This window comes from Dendropsophus ebraccatus, chromosome 3, assembly GCF_027789765.1.
Source record: "Dendropsophus ebraccatus isolate aDenEbr1 chromosome 3, aDenEbr1.pat, whole genome shotgun sequence".
NCBI lineage: Eukaryota > Metazoa > Chordata > Amphibia > Anura > Hylidae > Dendropsophus > Dendropsophus ebraccatus.
The window spans coordinates 11,188,747-11,201,330 of record NC_091456.1 but is presented as its reverse complement, the minus strand read 5'-3'; the positions used below and the strand labels follow the sequence as shown (position 1 = coordinate 11,201,330).

The 12,584-nt window shown below is 44.2% G+C and overlaps 1 protein-coding gene across 2 annotated transcripts in view; it reads right to left on the bottom strand.

The window, feature by feature from the left end:
- Positions 1-12,584, bottom strand: part of IFT81 (intraflagellar transport 81) — a 92,594-nt gene that overhangs the window by 72,959 nt on the left and 7,051 nt on the right. For both annotated transcript variants that reach the window (XM_069960910.1, XM_069960911.1), the window contains exon 4: positions 2,121-2,301. In XM_069960910.1, coding sequence (XP_069817011.1) covers positions 2,121-2,301 — 181 coding nt within the window. The remainder of the gene's footprint in view (positions 1-2,120; positions 2,302-12,584) is intronic.

Genomic DNA, 12,584 nt, shown 5'->3' with positions numbered 1-12,584 from the left:
AGCAGTCTTGAGAAGGAGGAGAATGAGAGCAGCCCCAGAGCTCCTGCACAGTGACATCCTCCCTCTACAGGTGGCCGCCATGCCTCCTATGTAGCTGAGTAAGCCAGCTGCCGAAGTATTACTGTACTGGCAAGACAAACTAAAATAAGATTTCTGCTTCCTGCCAGTACTGAAAAGTGCAGCATACCACCCGATTTCACATGACAATACAGTGGTGCCTTGGATTATGAGCATAATTTGTTCCGGGACCGTGCTTGTAATCCAAATCCGCTCTTAAACCAAAGCAAAATTTCCCATAAGAAATTATAGAAATGCAAACAATTGGTTCCACACCCCAAAAATAATGATTTATTATTCTGAATAACAGGTAAATCTAATGAAACAAACATTCAGAAACAGCAGAATCTGTGATATTATAAGTTACTGTACAGTAATGGAGAGGATGGGAAACACAAGGGCCGACAGAGACTGCAGGGAGCATGAAGGAATGAGCAGGACAGATGCGAGCACAGTATAACAGCACTCTCTGTCCAGAGAGAGAGGGGTTACAGCTATGAAGAGATTACCCCCCACAGTCCTGTCCCCTGATGTAAGCCCCAGCCTGGAGTGGATCTGCTATGATTTGGAAGGTGAGGGAGACTTTCTGGGTTGGAGTACAGTGCTGTAGACCCCGCTATGCAGACCATGCCCCTCCCCCATTCGCGCTTCCACCCAGTACAGGGAGCTCTTACACCAAAGCAATGCTCTTAAACCAAGTCACAATTTTGAAAAACTGTGAGCTCTTAAACCAAAACGCTCTTAAACCAAGTTACTTTTAAACCAAGGTACCTGTGTGTGTGTGTGTGTGTATATATATATATATATATATATATATATACACACACACACACAGGGGGAGATGGGCATGGTCTGCATAGCGGGGTCTCCAGCCCTGTACTCCGACCATGGAAGTCTCCCTCACCTTCCAAATCATGTCAGACCCACTTCAGGCTGGGGCTTACATCAGGGGACAGGACTGTGGAGGTAATCTCTCCATAGCTGTAACCCCTCTCTCCCCGGACAGAGAGTGCTGCATGTATTTGCCCCCATCTGCCCTGCTCATTCCTTCATGCTCCCTGCAGTCTCTGTCCGCCCTTGTGTTTCCCATCCTCTCCATTACTGTACAGTAACTTATAATATCACATATTCTGCTGTTTCTGAATGTTTGTTCATCTATTTTACATGTTATTCAGAATAATAAATCATTATTTTTGGGGTGTGGAACCAATTGTCTGCATTTCTATGATTTCTTATAGGAAAATTTGCTTTGGTTTAAGAGTGGATTTGTATCACAAGCGCGGTCCTGGAACAAATTATGCTCGTAATCCAAGGCACCATTGGGATAACTGCTATAAGGTTCACACTGTGTTTTTGCTTTCTGTTTAATGGGTCTGCTTTTAACTGTTTAAAGGGGTACTCCTGCCAAAATCTTTTCCATTCAAATCAACTGGTTTCAAAAAGTTCTATAGATTTGTAATTTACTTTCTTCTGACCAGAGCAGTAGCAAATCCCCATAGAAAACCTCTCCTGCTCTGGACAGTTCCTGACATGGACAGAGGAGGCAGCAGAGAGAACTGTGTCAGACTGGAAAGAATACACCACTTCCTGCAGGACATACAGCAGCTGATAATCACTGGAAGACTTAAAGTGTCCCTGTCGTGTTGTGTTTTTTTTTTTTTCCAGAAATCAATAGTATAGGCGATTTTAAGAAACGTTGTAATTGGATTTATTAGGCAAATATGCCATTATCTGCATTCAAAAACAACTCTTTGAAGTGACCTCAGTAGGAAACACTCTATTACATAGATGCCAACGATATTATCTGTAGATAAATCCATAACGAATCTTATAATAAAGATATGACTCTGGCTCTGTTAACACGGGCGTCATGGGTCACTTCTGTTAGGTCTCTAGTACTCCTGCACGACAGTCAGTCTGCTGTGTCTGATAAATCCATTATAAGTCAATGAGATACATTAGAATTCATTATAAAAGGGATCAACGCAGAACCGCCATATCAGTCACGGCTGCTGGGAAAATTGGAAACTATGACATCAGTCTGAACACAAACGCCATCCTACCTGCTTATAAGTCTCAAAAACAATGTCATCTTGGAGGAACTCCGCAGGGACTTCCATTTTCACCAGAAATCGCGCCAAATAGGCTCTCTTCTTTAACTCTTTTGTCTTCTGGAGCAGCCAGTATAATAACGGGTGAATGATGGGCTTACTTCCCACAACCAGACCTTGGCGAAAAGCGCTCCTAGGGATGAAAGCAATTAAAGATTAATACATTTAAATGGGTCGCAAAAAACCCTGTTCAGCCATAAAGCCATCAGAGATTTATAGGTTTCAATAAAATCAATGCCAATATTCTAATGGTGAGCGCACATTAAATCACTACATTAACTGTGGACCAAATAATATTTTTTTTTAAATCTTGCGTTAATGATATGTTACCTCCCATGCAACCCTTCAAATCAGAAGATTCAGCAAGTGTATGGCAGCCACTATGCAATCCTTATTAAAGGGGTTGTTCACCAAAGAATGTTTTCTTTCAAATCAACTGATGCCTGAAAGTGCCAGAGATTTGTCATTTACTTCTATTTAAAAAATTTGAGTACTTATCAGCTGCTGTATGTCCTGCAGGAAGTGGTTTATTTTCTCCAGTCTGACCCCGTGCTCTTTCCTGCCACCTCTGTCCATGTCAGGAACTGTCCAGAGCAGGAGAGGTTTTCTATGGGGATTTGCTACTGCTCTGGACAGTTCCTGTCATGGACAGAGGTGGCAGCAAAGAGCACTGTGTCAGACTGGAGAGAATACACCACTTCTTGCAGGGCATACAGCAGCTGATAAGTACTGGAAGACTTGAGATTTTTTTAATAGAAATAAATTACAAATCTCTGGCACTTTCTGTCACCAGTTGATTTGAAAGAAAAAATATTTTGGTGAATAACCCCTTTAATAACCTGTCATTGATATCAGATGAGAGCACTGCTGACACCCGGCACGGCATATATATAGTAAAAAAACCAGCAGGAAGCAAACAGCTCCATAACTTGTGTGGTGGCCATGCTGGGTTACTGCAGCTCAGCTCCCTTTTAAGTGAATGAGAACCGAGTTGCAACCCAAAGCGCCCAATGCACAATGTATGGAGGCACCTGCTTCTAGTTCTGTTTAACCCCTTAATGACAATGGACGTAAATGTATGCTGTAAAAATCATGGCCCAGGTGGCGTATAGCATACATTTACGTCTGCACTTGACACCATCATGCAGTGATGCAGTCATCAGATCCCTTCAAAAGACACAAGCTTATTAGAATCAATGGAGCCGCGTCATAGAGGGACCAGGGTTTCCTCCCACTGGGAGCAGGTCGGACCACCTCCAGTACTACACCCCCAGCCGGTGATAGGTAATAGACGGGCGCCATGCGGGGGAACCGGGCCGCGGTTCAGAGGACTGTGGAACCAGCTTCCCCGTGCCGGCGCCGTTCTATTTATATGCAAAACTTAAAGCAAATGTACTGATGATACTGTACAGTACTGATGATTCATTTGCTTTAACTTTTCTTTTTTTTTTAAATTGTAAATTTTTTATTAATTTTTCCAACAATATATACAAACAGTCAAACAGACTAGACAGGTCATAAAGATTTCCATATAACAATTGTAGTAGGACCAATTTTAAAAGGCACTTAACAGAGCCCAACTAGAGTACCTGAGCGAGGGAGAGATAGACATTTTCTAACAGCATTACCTGTCCCCTAGCGCTCGATCAGTACACAGATCGGTAATTGTCGCCTAAGGAACATCTAAGGCTAAAATGGAACAAAAGGAGCTACTTAGCAATCCAGTCATTTACACGGACATAGGACATACAAAGACATAACATTGAAGGGGGAAAGAGGAAACAGTGGGAAAGAAAGGTAGAGGGAGGGAGGAGGATCTAGGATGTACCGCTGGAGGATGTTGAAGGAGAACTATAGGAGTCCCAAGGAGCCCAAATCTGGTCGAAGGCTTCTATTTTATTGTTCAAAGATGCCGTAAGACGCTCCAGGGAGCGTAGCTCCCCAATCCTCGCTCTGAAGTGCTGGATAGAGGGGGGGGAGGACTGTTTCCAGCATTTGGCGATCAGAGATTTTGCAGCCGTTAGTAAGACTAGTAATAACTTGGCTCTCTTTTTACGAAGGGTCTTAGGGAATAAGTTGAGCAAGCAAAGGCTTGGCTCACAGGGGATATTCATACCGAGGACCACCGACGATATAGCACAAACCTCAGTCCAGAAGGGCTTCACAAGCTCACACTCCCAGAAAATATGAAATTGGGAGCCTCGCTCTCTGGTACACCCCCAGCATAGTGGGGAGACTGAGGCATTAAGCTTATGGAGCAGCTCTGGAGTGTGGTACCAAAACATCATCACCTTGTAATGGGACTCTTTATATGTGGTACATATCGAGGAAGTGGCAGCACGATCCCAAATGACAGTCCAACATTCCGGAGGCAGTGTCCGTCCCAGCCAGGATTCCCACTTAGCCATATACGAGTGCCTCACCTGGGTGTCCCCATCGGGCGAACCTAGAATGCGATAGATATCGGAGATAAGACCAGAGGTCGAAGTTCCCCTTCTGACTAGTTGCTCAAAAGCAGACGGCTTAGAGACCGTAGGGGACCCCAGGCGAGACACCATGAAATGACGAAGCTGGAGATATGTGAAACTCTCCGATGATGGGAGGGCGTGTTTGTCCATGAGCTTGGCAAATGGAAAGAGAGTACGAGTCAGGGGATCGACAATGTCAGCAAATTGGAAGAGATTCTTTGAACCCCATAGTTTGACAGTTGGAGATTGGAGTCCCGGAGGGAAGTCAGGGAAAAGTAAAAAGGAGTTTAGAGGGGAGGCTGGGGAGGTCAACCCAAACCTGGCATTACACGTAGACCATATATGGAGAGAGAAACGTATAGGGCCCAGTAGAGAAAGATGAGTGAAACTAGGCGGCATGGCGTGCCATAAAAAAGAATTAGGGTGATATGGAGCTAGCCATATCTTTTCTATTTCCGTCCATTTCTTATAAGCCAAATATCTGGACCATGCTGGGATTTGACGTAGGTGGGAGGCCCAGTAATAATGGAGGAGATTTGGGACCGCCAGACCCCCTTGGGATTTGCTACTCATCATGACCGAGCTGGGTATACGGTGTCTCTTAGAGGCCCAAATAAACTTAAATATGGCTCTTTGAAGGCTTCTAAGTTCGGAAAGGGGGATACGGACTGGAAGTGTTTCAAAATGGTATAGAAGTTTAGGCAAGATAGTCATTTTCACAGCCGCCACCCTTCCGACCAAAGAAATATAATGTGCTGTCCACTTGGACATAAGAGCCCGTATTTCCCGAAAGAGTGTGGGGAAGTTGGCAGAATACAATGTGGAATATTTGGGGGTGAGGCGAACACCTAAGTATTTAATAGAGGACAGAGTCCACTTAAATTTAAAGTTTTGCTTTAACTTTTCAATAGGTATTTGCAGTAGACAATAAAGTTTCACTGTTAAAGTGTCACTGTCATTTAATTTTATTTTATTTATTTATTTTAGTACAGGCGATTTTAAGAAACTTTGTAATTGGGTTTATTAGCCAAAAATGCATTTTTATCATGAAAAAGCAGTTTGAAGCTCTCCCACCTGTCTTTATTGTTTTCTATGGAGAGGGGAGGGGTGGAGGGAGATGAGACACCAAAACAGGACAACAAAGAGTTAATTTACAGCTACATCACCAGGCTATCGCCTCTGAAGTCAGCACTGACCTCTCTGACCTCTGAATAGAGGATTCTACACAGGTCCTGCTGTGTAATCCTTTGTTCTCTGTTGGTGACTAATCTCCCTCCTCCCCCCTCCCCTCTCCATAGGTTACACAAGGCTCCACTGACTTAAAAGAGTCGAGATTTCCTGATAATGAGCAGTGAATGAAAGAGAGGAGGGGGGAGGGACCTGGGGAAAGTCTTTTTGAATGCAGATAATGGCAGATTTGCCTAATAAACCCAATTACAAAGTTTATTAAAATCGCCTGGACTATTGATATCTGCAAAAAAATAAAAAAATATTACAGTGACACTTTAAGAGTCTACTAGACTCCAGCTTTCCATAGTATCACAGAGATGCATTACAGTTACTATTTGTTCTGACATTTTCTGCTAGGTTAAATTCGAAACTAAAAAACCCCTCTGAGTTATAAAGAAGGTCGGGAAGGGCTGCATGAACTATTGCTGGATTGGGCAATAACGATGATTTAAAAGGCCGTATAAAAAATGGGATTAGCTAACATACAAGCACGTTTTTCTTCTTCAGTCGATCACTGGCCCTTTTACAAGATACGGTTATCCAGGTTTAGAAAAACATAAAAACATGGCTGCTGTTTTCTAGTAAAAGAACAACTCTTGTCTTCCCTTTGGGTGCAGGTTTTGCAACTCAGTTCTATTTTAGTGAATGAAGCTTAATTGCAAAACCTGCATCCAAACTGGAGACAGGAGTGGTGCTGATTCTGGAAGAAAGCAGCCAAGTTTTTCTAAGCCTGGATAACTCCTTTAAGGACGAATACAGATGTCCGCAGAAGCCTGTCCGTGCATGGGAAGTGTTCTGCGGAGTGGACCTTGGCGTTCTCAACATTATAATTAATCATGCAGCTGGGAGATTCAAGGTCCAGTCTGCAGGACACCGTGGATGGGACGTGTGCATTAGCCCTTATTCTGCAAAGGACCCCTGATAAACATGGATGAAAGTCTGCTAAGATCTAATATCCCACTACTGGAGATCTAATATCCCACTACTGGAGATCTAATATCCCACTACTGGAGATATCATTCTGTTGGATACACAGCATGCAAATTCTCTCAGCTATTTAGATGATTAGAGACCATAGTCTCTTGTCCCTCCCCGTCTGCCCATTACCCGTCCGCCCATTACCCGGCAGATCACCCTGTTAGCTTGTGCAATATTCGTTCCATTTACTGAGGGCAAAACCGTCTTTTTCCTACAATTCTTAACTGGATGCCGATCAACTGGCTTCCTCCTCTTTGCTCCACAGATGCCGCACATGCAAAAGTTGTCAAGGTGGCATTAGTGCCAGGTCCAAGGAACACCGGCAGAGATGCTAACATTTTAGGATTAAATTATACAGCCAAGTAAAAGCAGTAGACAGAGAAAACTAAATCTGTGACTGAGAATAAAAGCAATTATACCAGCACATTGTGTTACTGAGGAGGTGGAACACTTCCATTGATAAAAAAAAAAAAATCAAAAGGCAAAGCTTAAAAACACAAATTGTTTCAATGTGGAGAGGTGGATAAATAACAGTTCATTTAAAGGGGTACTCCATTGGGAAAAAAAAAAATTCTACTGGTGTCAGGAAGTTATATAGATTTGTAATTTACTTCTAAAAATCTCGAATCTCCCAGCTGCTGCATGTCCTGCAGGAAGTGGTGTATTCTCTCCAGTCTGACACAGTGCTCTCTGCTGCCACCTCTGTCCATGTCAGGAACTGTCCAGAGCAGGAGAGATTTTCTATGGGGATTTGCTACTGCTCTGGACAGTTCCTGACATGGACAGAGGTGGCAGCAGAGAGCACTGTGTCAGACTGGAGAGAATACACCACTTCCTGCAGGGCATACAGCAGCTGATAAATATTGGAAAGCTTGAGATTTGTAAACAATTTAAATTATAAATCAATATTACTTTTTGACACCAGCTGATTTTGAAGAAAAACGAAATTACCGGAGTACCCCTTTAAGGCTTTGTTCACATTTTATTCTGGCTCATCTTACATTTTTTTTCTCCTTCTGTTGGCGCTATACGTTATGTAAGAACCCCCAATCTCTACCTTCCAGCGAAGGCTGCAACGTATGACCCTGTATAGACATACACTGTAAAAATATTCTATTTTATATTTAATTATTGTATCCATCAGTAAAGAAAAGGTGATGCAAAACTCCAATGCAGGGTACAGGGCCCTATGGATACATTCAGTGTATGTGTGGGAGCAATCCCCATGTGTAAGGCGGACATGACCAGAGGCTTTCCCTGTCTCTTGCACATATTCTCTGATTCAGACATTATAGACTATGTAGAAGCATTTGATTCTGTCACTTTCACACAAGGGTCCATGCTATGCTCCACCATACATTTTCTCCAGCTCTATAATGTCTACACTCCTTGTTCTCTAACTATATCTTTTATCAGACTGACAGCTACATATTTCCACTTACAATACATTGACCACCGTATAAGCCTGCAGACCAGACCAGTATAAGCCTGCAGCCTTGCTGAGCTGTAGACTGTATCCCAGTAAATCATTGCAGTGTTTAGGCGACATCTATTCACGTAAACTGTCAGGAGAGAATCTGATGATCCAATGTCTGGACGTCAAAGCTGTAAAGAACAAAATTGCCAAAGTGCGGCATCTCCTCCAAGGTAGAAAGTCTACAATATCTGGTCTGGAACAAAAAAAAAATCTCATCTGATCCTGCTTTATCATTAGAGATGAGCGAACCTGGAGCATGCTCAAGTCGATCCGAACCCGATCGTTCAGCATTTGATTAGTGGTGGCTGCTGAACTTGGATAAAGCCCTAAGGCTATGTGGAAATCATGGATATAGTCATTGGCTGTATCCATGTTTTCCAGACAACCTTAGAGCTTTATCCAAGTTCAGCAGCCACCGCTAATCAAATGCCGAACGCTTGGGTTCAGATCGACTTCAATCCGAACCTGGTTCGCTCATCTCTATTATCATTAACCACTGGGCAATAACCAATAGGTCCTTTACCCAAAAGGGTCTTCTTTGGGCAAAAAGTACAGTAATCCTTGACTGCTTGGAAAGGATGTAATTATATGCGCCTTCTTAGTAGCTATGGTGTTTCTCTGAAAATAAGACAGGGTCTTATATTATTTATTTCTCTGACAAAAAGGGCTAGGACTTATTTTCGGAAAAACACAGTATACCTCTATAATGTAGTCCCACTCTATATGGAAGTCAGCCGCCATACTGTATGACCCTTTGCCGTTAGGTTGCTATACTGTAAGTTCCCCTGTAGTTTGGCCTCCATGCTGTATACCCTCTTCCCCATACTGTGTACACGCCACCTCTGCAGGTAGCCCCCATACTGTATACCTCCCTACCCCCTTTACAGGTAGTCCCCATACTGTATACCTTCTTCCCCATACTGTGTACATCTCACCTCTGTAGTAAGGTCCCCATAATGTATACCTCCCTCCCCCTCTGTAGTAAGGTCCCCATACTGTATATCTCCCTCCCCTCTGTAGTTGTTCCCCCATACTGTATACAGCCTCCTCTGTAGTTGTTCCCCCATACTGTATACCTCCCTCCCCTCTGTAGTTGTTCCCCCATACTGTATACATCCTCCTCTGTAGTTGTTCCCCCATACTGTATACATCCTCCTCTGTAGTTGTTCCCCCATACTGTATACCTCCCTCCCCCTCTGTAGTTGTTCCCCCATACTGTATACCTCCCTCCCCCTCTGTAGTTGTTCCCCCATACTGTATACCTCCCTCCCAATCTGTAGTAAGGTCCCCATACTGTATACCTCCCTCCCCCTCTGTAGTTGTTCCCCATACTGTATACATCCTCCTCTGTAGTTGTTCCCCCATACTGTATACATCCTCCTCTGTAGTTGTTCCCCCATACTGTATACCTCCCTCCCCCTCTGTAGTTGTTCCCCCATACTGTATACCTCCCTCCCCTCTGTAGTTGTTCCCCCCCATACTGTATACCTCCCTCCCCTCTGTAGTTGTTCCCCCCCATACTGTATACCTCCCTCCCCCTCTGTAGTTATTCCCCCCCATATTGCATACCTCCCTCCCCTCTGTAGTTGTTCCCCCATACTGTATACATCCTCCTCTGTAGTTGTTCCCCCATACTGTATACATCCTCCTCTGTAGTTGTTCCCCCATACTGTATACCTCCCCCCTCTGTAGTTGTTCCCCCATACTGTATACCTCCCTCCCCCTCTGTAGTTGTTCCCCCATACTGTATACAGCCTCCTCTGTAGTTGTTCCCACCATACTGTATACCTCCCTCCCAATCTGTAGTAAGGTCCCCATACTGAATACCTCCCTCCCCTCTGTAGTTGTTCCCCCATACTGTATACATCCTCCTCTGTAGTTGTTCCCCCATACTGTATACATCCTCCTCTGTAGTTGTTCCCCCATACTGTATACCTCCCCCCTCTGTAGTTGTTCCCCCATACTGTATACCTCCCTCCCCCTCTGTAGTTGTTCCCCCATACTGTATACATCCTCCTCTGTAGTTGTTCCGCCATACATTATACCTCCCTCCCCCTCTGTAGTTGTTCCTCCATACTGTATACCTCCCCCCTCTGCAGGTAGTCCCCATACTGTATACCTCCCTCCCCCTCTGTAGTTGTTCCTCCATACTGTATACCTCCCCCCTCTGCAGGTAGTCCCCATACTGTATACCTGCCTCCCCCTCTGTAGTTGTTCCCCATACTGTATACCCCCTCCCCCCTCTGTAGTTGTTCCCCCATACTGTATACCTCCCTCCCCCTCTGTAGTTCTTCCCCCTCATACTGTATACCTCCCTCCTCCTCTGTAGTTGTTCCCCCATATTGTATACCTCCCTCCCCCTCTGTAGTTCTTCCCCCATACTGTATACATCCCCCCTCTGCAGGTGGTCCCCATACTGTATACCTCCCTCCCCCTCTGTAGTCCCCCCCCCCATACTGTAAACATCCCCCTATGCGGTAAGGTCCCCCATACTATATACCTCCCTCTCCCTCTGTAGTTGGTCCCCTATACTGTATACATCCCCCTCTGCAGGTAGTCCCCATACTGTATACATCACCCTCTGTAGCTGTTCCCCTATACTGTATACCTCCCTCCCCCCTCTGTAGTTCTTTCCCCATACTGTATACCTCCCCCTCTGCAGGTAGTCCCCATACTTTATAATTCCCCCCTCTTCACCCCATATTGAGTGTCCCCTATTGTGCATCTTCTTACCCCTCCTGCCTCCCCGGCAGCTTGTGTTAATCAGGGGCAAAATAACAATCTCTGTCAGCTCAGAGATACAAATGAATAATAGTGCCATGTACGATGCCGGTGTAAGAGCTAAGTAATACTTTATAGTTTAGTATCACCTGCAGGTCATACATGGTATAAAGCACATCTACACATAAGCATGGTAATATGTATTCTGGTCTCGGGTACAGAGCAGCACTTCATCAGTCACATACCGCACTCTTCTGGCTGACCTGGGAAACAACACAGACCGGATCCTAACAGTGAGGTTTCCAGTTTGTGTTTTATGCCAAACAGTTACATAATAAAATAAAAGAGTGCAGAGAATGATTATCGTATATTACACCAAATGACGTCCCTTTTCCTGTACTTATCACTGCTATAAGTGTGAGACCATTCTGGACAAACAGCGTGTAGAGCAGTTCGTAGTAGGACACTGTTCAGATAACCGCCAAATGTCCACTGGTCCAAAAATCACAGATTACTTCCCAAAAACAAATGTATACTCTTTGGCCGTGATCTTTATTAAGAATGCCAAAAACATAAAAATTTACTGGGGGAGATAATAAAAACTGACCTATAAAAAAAACAGCATTGAATAAATTGAATGACAGGTGCCACACTTGTCAGGTGATTAATCAGCACCCCTGCAACATGATTGTGGGGTGCCAATGGGTTACTTAGCAAGCGGAGGGTCCATACTTACCTTCCAATGCTGCCAAACAGTCTCCGCTGATGGAGTGGATGGCCGTAATTTAATGGCAAATAACGGCCATTTTTTCAAAACAACGGCTTCTGTTTTAAAATAATGGTAATTGTTTGACAAATAAAGGACGGCCATCCACTCAATTTCAGCAGTGTGTGAACATAGTCTTTCTGTGTTTAAATTCACTCCTAGTTTTGGTTGAAAAATACCAAGCAAAAATACTGGGGGAGCATAGCTTAAAAATGCACCAGATTTATTAAAGGGAAACTGACAGAACGGAATTGCTAATAACAGTGCAGCCTGTGCTCAGTTAGGTAATAAACAAGGCGTCTGTTAGAAGCTTTATATCCTTACTCGCTCTATTCTTATATATAAAAAAAACTTTTATAGTTCAGGGACAGCGTTTCAGAGGTGTTTCTGTAACACTGCAGGTACCTGCCCTCCTCTGCCACCCGCTGTTCATCTGGTCCCCACCGCCTCCTCAGTGAATGACTGACAGCCTGGTCTGCTGCGGGACAGATGAAACCCCATGAAGATACCACCCTCTATGTTCTCGCTTCATCTTTGGTGGTGGCATCTGAGACCTGCCACGATCGCAGACACTGACAGGCCGAACACTAGAGAGAGAGGAGCTCTAGCAGTAAGCTTGTTAGTATTGGCCAAGCATGGTTGGACTCGGAGGTTGCCATGTTTTTTTACAAAACTGAAAAAATGGCGCAAGTATATAAAGGTACAAACAGATTCCCTGCATAGAAAATAATAGACATCCTATTTTTACCTAACCGCGCTCCCCCAGGGTCCTTCTT